The 12668-nt window shown below is 43.7% G+C and overlaps 1 protein-coding gene across 1 annotated transcript in view; it reads right to left on the reverse strand.

The window, feature by feature from the left end:
- Positions 1-12668, reverse strand: part of brf1a (BRF1 general transcription factor IIIB subunit a) — a gene marked incomplete at its 5' end in the record, with an annotated part of 159462 nt that overhangs the window by 98350 nt on the left and 48444 nt on the right. Inside the window, 3 exons of the mRNA XM_083633132.1 lie at positions 5533-5659; positions 6427-6520; positions 12268-12417. Of these exons, the coding sequence (XP_083489258.1) occupies positions 5533-5659; positions 6427-6520; positions 12268-12417 (371 nt within the window). The remainder of the gene's footprint in view (positions 1-5532; positions 5660-6426; positions 6521-12267; positions 12418-12668) is intronic.

A 12668-nucleotide genomic window follows, 5' to 3' on the forward strand; every position in this document is an offset into this window, starting at 1 on the left:
CAGGCAAGCGAGCCGCAGCAGTTCAGCGAGGTAGCCCTCACGCAAGATGTGTGGCGGGGGCGTGACAACGACTCTTCACAACTTAGCTGTAAATTCTCACACAATGAGTGTCGTATGTCGTCGTATCTAACACTACGACTAACACTGCCTGAGGAAGACCTGCGTGGTTGAAACGCGTTGCGTTTTGTTTGCCCGTAGTAACATTGAAGATATATTCTGTTTTGTAACTGCTTGTACACTAGGGCTGTCACTTTTTCCCAAAATAAAGTTCGAACAAACTTTAATTGCCCGAAATTCGTTCTAATATATTTGAAGTTTTTTGGTTAATTTAAAAAAAAAAAAAAAAAAAAAAAAAAAAAATCAGTCCAGGCCACCGGGCATCAGCCCGACGTGTTAGCTTGGACGCTCACAGTCACAACACTGCCTCACAAACTTGGCTGCATCCAACTCGAGACAACTTTTCAGACCCTGGAGACAATCTTTCTCAGAAGAGACTAACGCGACAAATCTGGAGACTTTTTCTGACATGGGATTAACATTACCAGCAAGCAGCAGTTGGTTAATTTTGGTTCATAAAAAAAAATAAAAAAAAATAATAATAATAATCGAACAGTCAATTTACATATCGAACACGAACACCTCCCCCACATTCGAAGTTGCATTCGAATTTCGAATGAAAAGTGACAGCCCTATTGTACACAGATATATTACTTCGTATTAAATATTGCCTTAAAAACTCCAAGTAGCTCCACCTTTTTTCATTTCGCATCACAGGAAAAATGCCTCCTTTTTTATGTACACTAATTGTGAATGCACCCCCGATTTTTTTTTATCCCATTTTTTATCCCCCGTTAGTGCTAATTTTAATTTATTTATCCTGGTTGCTGCTCCGCGCTCTGCCGATCTGGGGAGAGCCGAAACTGGCTCCATGCTTCCTCCGAGACATGGGCAGTAGCCAGCCGCTTCTTTTCACCTGACAGGGGAAGCTTCACCGGCAGGACATAGCACGTGGGAGGATCACGCTATTCCAATGAGTCCCCCTCCCTCCAAACAGATGCCCCTAATGACCAGAGGAGGCACCACATCAGCGACCAGGATATTGCATGTTTTGGTGTGGGGTTCCTATATGAAGGAAACCCCCAGGGGGCATGGGGAGAACATGCAAACTCCACACAGAAAGGCCCTTTTTGACGACCCCACCCGGGCGGCGGGCACTCGAGGACATGCGGACGGGCACGCACTCCTTCAGCGCTCACAGCGTCCCAGGTGGGAATCTAACCCAGGACCTTCTAGCTGTGAGGCGACAGCGCTTACCACTGCACAACCATGCCCCCGTGAATGCATATTTATCTACCAAAAGCTAAGACATTTTGGTCACAATTCTGTCTAACATGGATTATTATTCTAATTTTTTGCATAATTTACAATGCGTTTTGAAAACTTTTTAGCCAGTTTTTTTCGGTTTTAGCCAAACCGAAAATATGCCATGGGACTCTAAAGTATCTGTATTTGTTTTGCTATAGCAGTTGACTGTAAACTGTCTCCCATTTGTTGATAATGTTTCATGAACCTGTGGCCAAAGACAAACCACTGAACATGAAAATTAAAATGGCCCGACACAGAAAAATCTGTTTTTCATATATTACCCCAAAAGGTTTACTTTTTTATGAAGATAAACTAGAATGACCGCAACGCGGACTTATGCCTCCGCAATTAGTTCATTCTTAGTTCATTTTTCAGGACCAAGCGCCTCCAGCAGTCCTTCCTACACACTGCAGTCAGACTCTATAATGATAAAGAAGTGAAAACTGTCTGACCGTCACCATCTCCATGTTGAGGCTTGATATGTGAATCACTTAGTTAAATTGTTTATCCTTGTTTAGTTTTCAGCCTACAGTATGTACACTTTGTCAATTTTTTATCTTTGTTAACACATTCACTGCCAGCCGTTTTTTTTTTACTGTAGGTAGCTTCTGCCAAGGTTTTTTTTTGAGGATTCTGGCTCATCTTTCAACAGCCGAGGATTATTTTCTGCTAAGATTTTGTGAACACAAAATATCTCAAAAGAACTAATAGAATGTGTGCTTTCTCTGTCTAAAAGAGTTAGTTTGTAGAGTTAGTAGTTATGTAGGCATTAGCACTTGAATACAGCATGGTTTCAGCGTCTGAAAATTTAAGCTGAGATAAATAGCTTTTTGTGAAATTCGATAGAACAGTCACTTTAACCATTCATTTTTGGCATCAGTAAGACGTCAGACATCTAAACAATAGTTTTGAACAGTAATTTCCTCCATAACAGCAGGAAACCCCCCTCTCCTTCAAACTCCTCCCTCCGTGTGTGTTCTCCTCCTGCCTCCCTGGCTCTGCAGCGGGCGTGTCACAAGCGAGTTTCTGCTGCTGCTGCTGCTGCTGCCTGTCTGCTGGCGGCCGCTCTTTGGGCGAGTCTGGATGGGCTCGCTCGTTTCTTGGGGTTTCGGTTGAGAGCTTTGATGAAGCTTTTGCGATTCTGGTCTTATTTATGCTGCGTGTTTCAAAGTGTGTTTCACCCGTAATCTATTATGCAAATTTGCAATCCCCCACCGCCAGCTCCCTGCGCGAAAGCGAAAGCGTTTTCGCCAATCCATTTTCATGAGAATGGCTTCCTCACGCGGCTGTTTTTGCTTGGCTTTCTCTCGTCTGGAGAGCACTGTCGCCACTTAGTGGGTCGGTAAAATAGATTACGGTATACACATTCAATACCTCCCATATTTTAATAGGAGATGTAAAAGGGGTTGATCGACGTCCCACCGTCAAAAAAAAAAAAACGAGATATCTCGTCATTGGCAGTCAACCGTTGGTTTCTGCTTGACGAGATATCTCGTCCACGGCAGTGAACGTGTTAAGAAGAGTGCATTTCAGACCTGTCTCTGCAAAACTCTTTCTTCAATAAATGAATTGAATTTAATTGAAATTCTTGAGTCCAAATCGCCATTTGAGGCAAATTGGAAGAAATTCCGTCAAGGCGCTCCTGTGATGTTGCGTTACAGAGCTTGGAAATTGGGTGTGTGAGGTCACAATGACCTTGAACTTTTACCACCAAAATGTAATCAGTTCATCCTTGAGTCCAAATGGACGCTTGAGGCAAATTCGAAGAAATTCCATCAAGACATTCCTGAGATATCGCGTTAACAAGCTTGAAAATGGCATTCGAGAGGTCACAGTGACCTTGACCTTTGATAACCAAAATGGAATCAGTTCATCCTTGCGTCCAAGTCGATGTTTGAGCCAAATCAGAAGAAATTCTATCAAGCCGTTCTTGAGATATTGCGTTAACCAACTTGGGTTGGGAATGGCGTTCGTGAGGTCACAGTGACCTTGAAGTTTGACCACCAAAATGTAATCAGTTCATCCTTGAAGCCAAGTTAATGTTTGAGGCAAATTTGATGAAATTCCGTCAAGGCATTCCTGAGATATGGTGTTAACAAGCTTGAAAATGGCGTTGGAGAGGTCACAGTGACCTTGACCTTTGATCACCAAAATGTAATCCATTCATCGTGGCGCCCAAGTCGACGTTTGAGCCAAATTGGCAGAAATTCCATCAAGCCGTTCTTGAGATATCGCTTTAACGAACTTGGGAATGGCATTCGTGAGGTCACAGTGACCTTGACCTTTGACCACGAAAATCTAATCAGTTCATCCTTGAGTCCAAGTCGATGTTTGAGGCAAATTTGATGAAACTCCATCAAGGCATTTCAGAGATGTTGCGCTAACAAGCTTGAAAATGGCGTTCGAGAGGTCACAGTGACCTTGGCCTTTGACCTTTGACCACCAAAATCTAATCAGTTCATCCTTGAGTCCAAGTCGATGTTTGAGGCAAATTTTATGAAGTTCCGTCAAGGCATTCGTGAGATATCGCGTTAACAAGCTGGAAAATGGCGTTTGAGAGGTCACAGTGACCTTGACCTTTGACCTTTGACCACCAAAATCGAATCAGTTCATCCTTGAGTCCAAGTCGATGTTTGAGACAAGTTTGATTAAATTCCGTCAAGGCATTCCTGAGATCGCGTTAACAAGCTTGAAAATGGTGTTCGAGAGGTCACAGTGACCTTGACCTTTGAGCTTTGACCACCAAAATCTAATCAGATCATCCTTGAGTCTAAGTCGATGTTTGAGGCAAATTTGATGAAATTCCGTCAAGGCATTCGTGAGATATCGCGTTAACAAGCTGGAAAATGGCGTTTGAGAGGTCACAGTGACCTTGACCTTTGACCTTTGACCACCAAAATCTAATCAGTTCATCCTTGAGTCCAAGTCGATGTTTGAGGCAAATTTGATGAAATTCCGTCAAGGCATTCATGAGATATCACGTTAACAAGCTGGAAAATGGCGTTTGAGAGGTCACAGTGACCTTGACCTGTGACCACCAAAATCTAATCAGATCATCCTTGAGTCTAAGTCGATGTTTGAGGCAAACTTGATGAAATTCCGTCAAGGCGTTCCTCAGATATCGCGTTAACAAACATCGTACGGACATACGTACGTACGGACAGACAGACAACCCGGATCCATAATGCCTCCGGCCTGGCTATCGCCGGCGGAGGCATAAAAAGATGATATGTGGCTTAAAGCTGCCTGGCTAGAGTTGGCGACAGTCTCTCTTTTCAGCATGCCACAAAACACAAAGCAGCGCCCACCTGCTGAAATGTTGATTTTCTTCTTTTCAGGATAATCTGCTTGTTTACTTATTGGAAGAAGCCCGGAGGGTGCATATAATCATTAAAGCAGCTACGAGCAAGATTTTCGATTGTTATTAAACAGTATAATTACAATATTGATGCATCACATCTTACCTATAATAGTAGCTGAGACCAAAGCTGTGTGAATCGGAGATTGCTCTCTTGATGATTATTAAGTCTGTGTCTGTCTAAACTCGCGTCACCAGGGGGCTCTCTCTCTCTCTCTGCCTACCGGCGGACTGGATAAACCCGGAAGTGAAACCCGGAAGTGAAACGCAGCTGCCTGCCTTCCCCCGTTCGCGTTGCCTAGCAACATACCATAAACAAGGAGAACGCCATGCATACTCTCGCGAACATCTCTCGTTATATTCTAACAGGTTTTTTGGAAGTTATTTTGTGGTTATGGCCGAAGTGGCTGCTGCAAACTCACTTCCTGATCTGCCCTGGCCACAGACAGACTAACACTGGCCGATTCACTCGGGGTTCAAGCGAGACTACTCTGCGTTGGTCTCGTCTACTATTAGAGGTAAGATGTGATGCATTGATATTAAATTTAGACTGTTTAATAACAATCGAAAATCTTGCTCGTAGCTGCTTTAAGATTATATCAGATGACATTTTAATAATACCTGTGGGATAAATTGGGCAATTCGACAGTCAAACAGAATTAAGCATTAAACATGATCATCAAACGTTTAAAACATGATAGTGGAACCGTGTATTGATTTTTTTTTCTTTTCTTTCTCAGATTTCACACATGTATGTTGAGAATCACTGTCTTAAAGTCAGGTGTGATCACAGGACCTCTGACCTGTACCTGATGGAGTTTCTTCTTCACAAGTCCGGCTTTAAAGGAGGGCGGGTCACACTCCTGGTCCAGATCAGTCGCCATGAACTCCTTGATGGTCAGCTGACTGGTGGGCGTCTCCTCAAACTCCACCAATCTGATCCAGAAGAATGCAGGGCAAGAACGGGCATTATTGAGATAAAATAAATAAATAATAATAATAATTCGATGAAGATAAAACTGATAAAACTGTGTCATTGCAACTGATGATTTAGGACATCAGCATTTTGTACCTTTGTGAACAAATGTGTTACACAGTCATTAGTCGCGCTGGCCAGCCTGCCCTCCCTTCCGTGAGAGTCATCGGAAACAGGCTACTGTTTCAGGCTACTGTCATCGGAAACAGGCTACTGGGATAAGCCCTCCCCTGCTCTACAGCCATTGGAGTGACTGTTTCAGTCGCTGCCAGATATTTGCTCCCCGCTCATTACAAGCTCTGTCATTGGCTCCGACCATGTCAATCAGAGTGGCTTCCGCTCCCTCCTCCCTGTGTGTCGCTGTAAAAAGTGCCCTGCCGCCTCAGTGAAAACCACAATGCTAACTAGCTAGCGAGCTAACGGGCAGAAACCTACACGGTAGCTCGTTGCTACACGCTGAAAATGGCAAGTTGGATTGTTGAAAACTATTTTCAAAGGGCACTGCTGCTAAGCGACGCCCATCGCAATTCCACAATGGAGACCTGCGCCGCCAGACTCCTCTCACGGAAGGGAGGGGAGGCTGGCCAGCGAGACTACATAGTCATGCACAGTTGACTTTTTGCACGCTATAATACTACCTGCTAAAAAAAAATTGACACCATTCAGAACAAGATAGCATTTTTTCTGAGGAACTTCCAAGTCAAAAGTCTGATTTTTTTCCACCCACCTTTTTCTAAGCGTAGATTCACACACCTTCACAACGGTGACGATTTCTTTGATGGTGCGGCGAAAGTCGTGCATACGAGCGGCCACCAGCAGAGCTGAAAACATCAGAAAGCATGGTAGGATGAGAAAGCATGTGATGAGATATAACTAACAAGTACAAATCCTCCGATAGGAACGGGGAACGGAGCCATTTACAACACTGCTGCTCCTGGCTTCCTGAAATATTGTTTACCCCCCCATCTGATACCACCCCACAATAAAAAATATATATATACAAAACAAAACACACACACACAAACACAAATAAATAGAGCTATATACAAGAAAAAATAAAGCTATTAGAATATGTTATTATCTGAGGTGTTTAAATCCTCTGCAATGAACATTGAGTAATAAATGTCCCCCCAAAATTGATATACTGTATATCTATATCTATATATATATCATATATCATATATCTATATCTATATATAGATAGATAGATACATATATATATATATATATATATATATAGATAGATACACATATCTATATGCACATATATATATAGATATATATATAGATATATATATATATATATAGATATATATAGATATAGATATATAGTTTTTTTTAATACATACATACAATTGCACCATGATATTCAGAAACAGGATATGACTAAACACACAATTCTATATATATTTCTAAGCTTTGCTTAAGATATAAGAGCTTTTGAACATGTCTCCTTTACTTGCAGGTATACCTTACCTCAGCCCCCACCAGTGTTGGGCAAGTTACTTTCAAAATGTAATATACTACATATTACTAGTTACTTTCATTTGAAAGTAATAAGTTACTTTACAATATTACTTTCTGTGTAGAGTAACTCATTACTTATTACACTACTTTTGCATTACTTTTACCAAAACAACAGCAGCAGCAGAATGACATCGCTGCCCCGGTCAGAACCATCCCGAAAAATTATTTCAACCGCCTTGAAGTCAGTGTAAACAATCCAAAATTCTAAATGTTATTCTTTTCCTTTGTTACTGTCATCTATAGTGGTTATTTGCATAAAAACAAACAGTTTGATTAGGAAATGATTGTATCTTTTTATGTGCTTTGATTTAATAAAATGTAACTACATTTGTAACTTGAGTTACTTGATAAAGTAACTGGTATAATATTACTGAAATCCTATAAGTAATAAGTTATATTACTGAGTTACTGCTAAAAGTAATATATTACATGTAATATGTTACTTTTGTAATGAGTTGCCCCCAACACTGGCCCCCACACACAAAGACACTTCAGCCCCCACACACAAAGACACCTCAGCCCCCACGCACAAAGACACCTCAACCCCCATGCCCCACACACAAAGACACCTCAGCCCCCACGCACAGACACCTCAACCCCCACGCACAAAGATACTTCAGTCCCCATGCCCCACACACAAAGACACCTCAGCCCCCATGCCCCACACACAAAGACACCTCAGCCCCCATGCCCCACACACAAAGACACCTCAACCCCCACACCCCACACACAAAGACACCTCAACCCCCACGCACAAAGATACTTCAGTCCCCACGCCCCACACACAGACACCTCAACCCCCACGCCCCACACACAAAGACACCTCAGCCCCCACACACATACACCTCAGCCCCCACGCACAAAGACACCTCAACCCCCACGCCCCAGACACAAAGACACCTCAACCCCCATGCCCCACACACAAAGACACCTCAGCCCCCATGCCCCACACACAAAGACACCTCAACCCCCACGCACAAAGATACTTCAGTAAACACGCCCCACACACAAAGACACCTCAACCCCCACGCCCCACACACAAAGACACCTCAGCCCCCACACACATACACCTCAACCCCCACGCACAAAGACACCTCAGCCCCCACGCACAAAGACACCTCAACCCCCACGCCCCACACACAAAGACACCTCAGCCCCCATGCCCCACACACAAAGACACCTCAACCCCCACGCCCCACACACAAAGACACCTCAACCCCCACGCCCCACACACAAAGACACCTCAACCCCCACGCACAAAGATACTTCAGTCCCCACACCCCACACACACAGACACCTCAACCCCCACGCCCCACACACAAAGACACCTGAGCCCCCACACAGACACATACACCTCAACCCCCACGCCCCACACACAAAGACACCTCAGCCCCCACACACAAAGACACCTCAACCCCCACACACAAAGACACCTCAGCCCCCACACACAAAGACACCTCAGCCCCCACGCACAAAGACACCTCAGCCCCCACGCACAAAGACACCTCAGCCCCCACGCACAAAGACACCTCAGCCCCCACACACAAAGACACCTCAGCCCCCACACACAAAGACACCTCAGCCCCCACGCACAAAGACACCTCAGCCCCCACACACAAAGACACCTCAGCCCCCACACACACAGACACCTCAACCCCCACGCCCCACACACAAAGACACCTCAGCCCCCACACACAAAGACACCTCAGCCCCCACGCACAAAGACACCTCAGCCCCCACACACACAGACACCTCAACCCCCACACACAAAGACACCTCAGCCCCCACACACAAAGACACCTCAGCCCCCACACACACAGACACCTCAACCCCCACGCCCCACACACAAAGACACCTCAGCCCCCACACACAAAGACACGTTTTAAAAGGGAGTAACAATAACACTAATATTATGCAATAAGTTGCAAGCTAGTTGCGAGCTTTGAAAGGGAACGGTTATATAACGGTCATTAGACTTGCCTCGCACTACAGCCTGTTCAAAGATAGATGCATACTAACAGTACTACTTCTATATGCACACTTACAACAGCCTTCAGCACTGAAGTGGCTGCTTTTAGCTCAGACATTTCACTGCCGTCGCCCAGAAACCACGTCATTGCAAAGCAAGTTTTTTCTTCCTGAGTTTACATGGTTATTTGTGCTGACAGAGTTTACATGGTTATTTGTGCTGACAGAGTTTACATGGTTATTTGTGCGCTGACAAAGTTTACATGGTTATTTGTGCGCTGACAGAGTTTCATAACCTTTGCGGCTTTGAATCCTTTAAAAAAGATCCAAAGTAATCTCAAAAACAAAGGGTGTCACTGAGGACATGAGGATTTCTTCTGTGCTAAAGGTTATGCATAATTACAGATTAGTAAATAATACAGTTTTTGCTCCGTCAACAGCAATATTTGCATCAAATTGGCGAACAAACTTTTCATTCTTCCATCTAGACGTATCCTTTTCAAAGATTTACAATAAGCAATTCAGGCAGTGCAGCAGAAGAACAGAGAAAAAGGGTAAACTAAACAATGAGCATAAACGTACACATGGGGGGGTGCTGCTGAGTGGATTCAGTAATGCGTGTGAGGCACAAATAGGAGAGAAAAGCTTGGAAGATCAGTTGTTTCACATTCCACACTATATCAATGAATATGAATGATGACAGGATGGGAAATAAACACCAGTCAGCCCAATTCTGGTCAAATTGTCTCTCCCACCGGTCTCTTTGGCAGGTAACATTTATTCAGGTTGTCTCGCCCACGGGTCTCTTTGGCCAACACGTTCTCACTCCGAGCACGTAGCATATTGACGCTTTGTCCCGTCCCTTGTGCGTCGCTTGTTACTAACATGGTACCCTTGAGCGACCCATGAAACGACTTGGGCTTTCTGACTAAACTCAATGTAAACCCATGGAAGTCATCTTTGACGCTTATGGCAACTGCTCCCCCATTAGTCAACTGCTCCCCCATTAGGGTCTGGGGGGAGGTTAGGTTTAGGCGTGGGGGGTCGGAGAGGTTAGGTTTAGGGTTAGGGTCTGGGAGAGGTTAGCTCCTCCCCCCAGACCCTAATGGGGGAGCAGTTGACTAATGGGGGAGCAGTTGCCATAAGCGTCAAAGATGACTTCCATGGGTTTACATTGAGTTTAGTCGGAAAGCCCAAGTCGTTTCATGGGTCGCTCAAGGGTACCATGTTAGTAACAAGCGACGCACAAGGGACGGGACAAAGCGTCAATATGCTACGCGCTAGGAGTGAGAATGGGTTGCTTTGGAAGGTAATAGTTATTCAGGTTGTCTCGCCCACTGGTCTCTTTGGCAGGTAACAGTTATTCAGGTTGTCTCGCCCACCAGTCTGTTTGGCAGGTAACAGTTATTCAGGTTGTCTCTCTCTAACCACCAGGTGCCACTGCCCAAATTAAACTGTCCAAACTGAAAGATGCTTACTAGACTTATGAAGGTGGCTCCAATAGGCAGTGAGAGGCAAGTGATTGAAAAATGTTGAACTTTAATAGAGAGCCAAAGTGAACGTCACTTCCTGCTTCAGCACTGTACCAGAGATTTTCATCCGCCATTTATTTTCCCATAGACATTTCGTAAAATGCTTATAAAAATATTTTTACTTGTTCAAACCAAACGGTACAGATATATTTTAGAAACAGGAGAGATCGCATAACATTTAATTTGGACCAAAACATTTAAAAAATGCGGGTTTAAAGAAAATATTTTTTCTATGTTTTGGTCCGAGTGAAATGTTCTATGGTCTCTCCCGATTATAAATATAGCTGAGCCATTTGGTTTGACGAAGTAAAACTCTTTGTAAGCATTTTACTAAATGTCTATTGGAAAATAAATTGCAGAAGAAAATCTCTGGTACAGTGCTGAAGCAGGAAGTGACGTTCACTTTGCCTCTCTATACCCAGGGATCCCTGTGCGGTGAGGTCAGTAAACGTGACAGAGCTCGCACATGTTCACCAACCGGCCGGTCTGTGATGCTTTCTGCCAAAGAGGAGAGGACAAGATCTAACACTGCTGAGTTCAGCTTTCTCTGCTGCTGTTTAGGAGACCTCACACCAGAACTAAATTTGGCCAAATAAGGAGAATACATGATCTCAGAAATGCTCTCTTCTCTTCTGTTGCAGCCCCACTTTGTGATCAAGGCAGCTGTATTTTTTAAATCTCAATTCATGCAGCTTTAAAAATGTATGCATGCATGCCCTTCTTCAATAATAGTTAAAACACATTCGTACCTGGCGCCTGCCGGTACAGCTCGGTATTAACGTTGCCAGGGTTACCCGATTGATTTCCACTGGGTTCGTCCATGCTAAAAATGTACATGCTCACAGCACTGGAAGGTACAGTACTCATGATAAATGCATCCAAAACAGCATGTTAGGTTGTGTTACGAACACTGATGGTGACTGAGAAGAAGGTTGAAGTGTGTTGATTAGGGGAAGCTTGATGGAAGATATGAAGAGAGCAGAGAACGTCCATCACTTTCCTAACTAGGGGCTGGACAATAACTGGTTTTACTGTACCTCAACACCACTAATGATGATTACAGTTTTAATTTCCCATAAAAGGAGAAGCCCTAAACTGTTAAATTGTTCTATTAATGTTGCTGACTGAGCTAAATTGGATGCAAACGAGTAGTAGTAGCACTTTGAGACTCATTTGACTTAATTTATTTTGATTTAGATGTCATTATTTGCATTTTTATTTGTGTTGTTTCTATAAGCTAAATGAGAAAAAAGTAAAATGTCTTGTAATTGATATGATATAAATTTGTTTTTAAGTAACCAAAGCATATTACATTAACTAGTAGAAATATTGTGTAGTTTCCATCATTGTATTCATTATTGAGATGACATATATCGAGAAATGTTCCTATTGGCACACTTTCGTAACCCAGATTTTCACAAGGCAGGACAAGGATTGGAACCAGCAACCCTCTGATGCCCAGAGCCAACCTCTCTCATCTTCAGGCTCCCCCGCCATAAAGAGTCCTCCACAGTGCAGAGATCAGATGTTTTATTCTCTACCTGCTCCACAGAGTCCTGAGGGCCTTCGTCCCGTGTGCATCCAGTCCCTCTTCATCCTCTGCACCAGCCTCATTGCTGTCATGGACACTTCGTGGTTCTTCTCCCCAAACTCCAGCAGCTGGGCGAAGCGGGGAATATACAGGCAAGGGTCTGGTGGAGAGAGGAAAACTTTTTAATTAATTAATTCTTAATTAATCAATTGCAGCCAAGGTTTAACAGATGCGTTTCACGATGTGTTCACATCAAGCGGCAGTGAATTTTAACTCTGGAGCATTTACTCCTTTAGTTTTGTACGTGTGAGGAGATGAGAAGGCCGTTTGAACTCTGGTCGCCCAAAATCAACAGCACAAAGAGATGCCTGAAAATGTGAGTCTTGGTCCTCTAACAAAGGAAGTGCAGTG

The sequence above is a fragment of the Poromitra crassiceps genome (genome assembly GCF_964638095.1).
Source record: "Poromitra crassiceps genome assembly, chromosome: 3".
NCBI classification, from domain to species: domain Eukaryota; kingdom Metazoa; phylum Chordata; class Actinopteri; order Beryciformes; family Melamphaidae; genus Poromitra; species Poromitra crassiceps.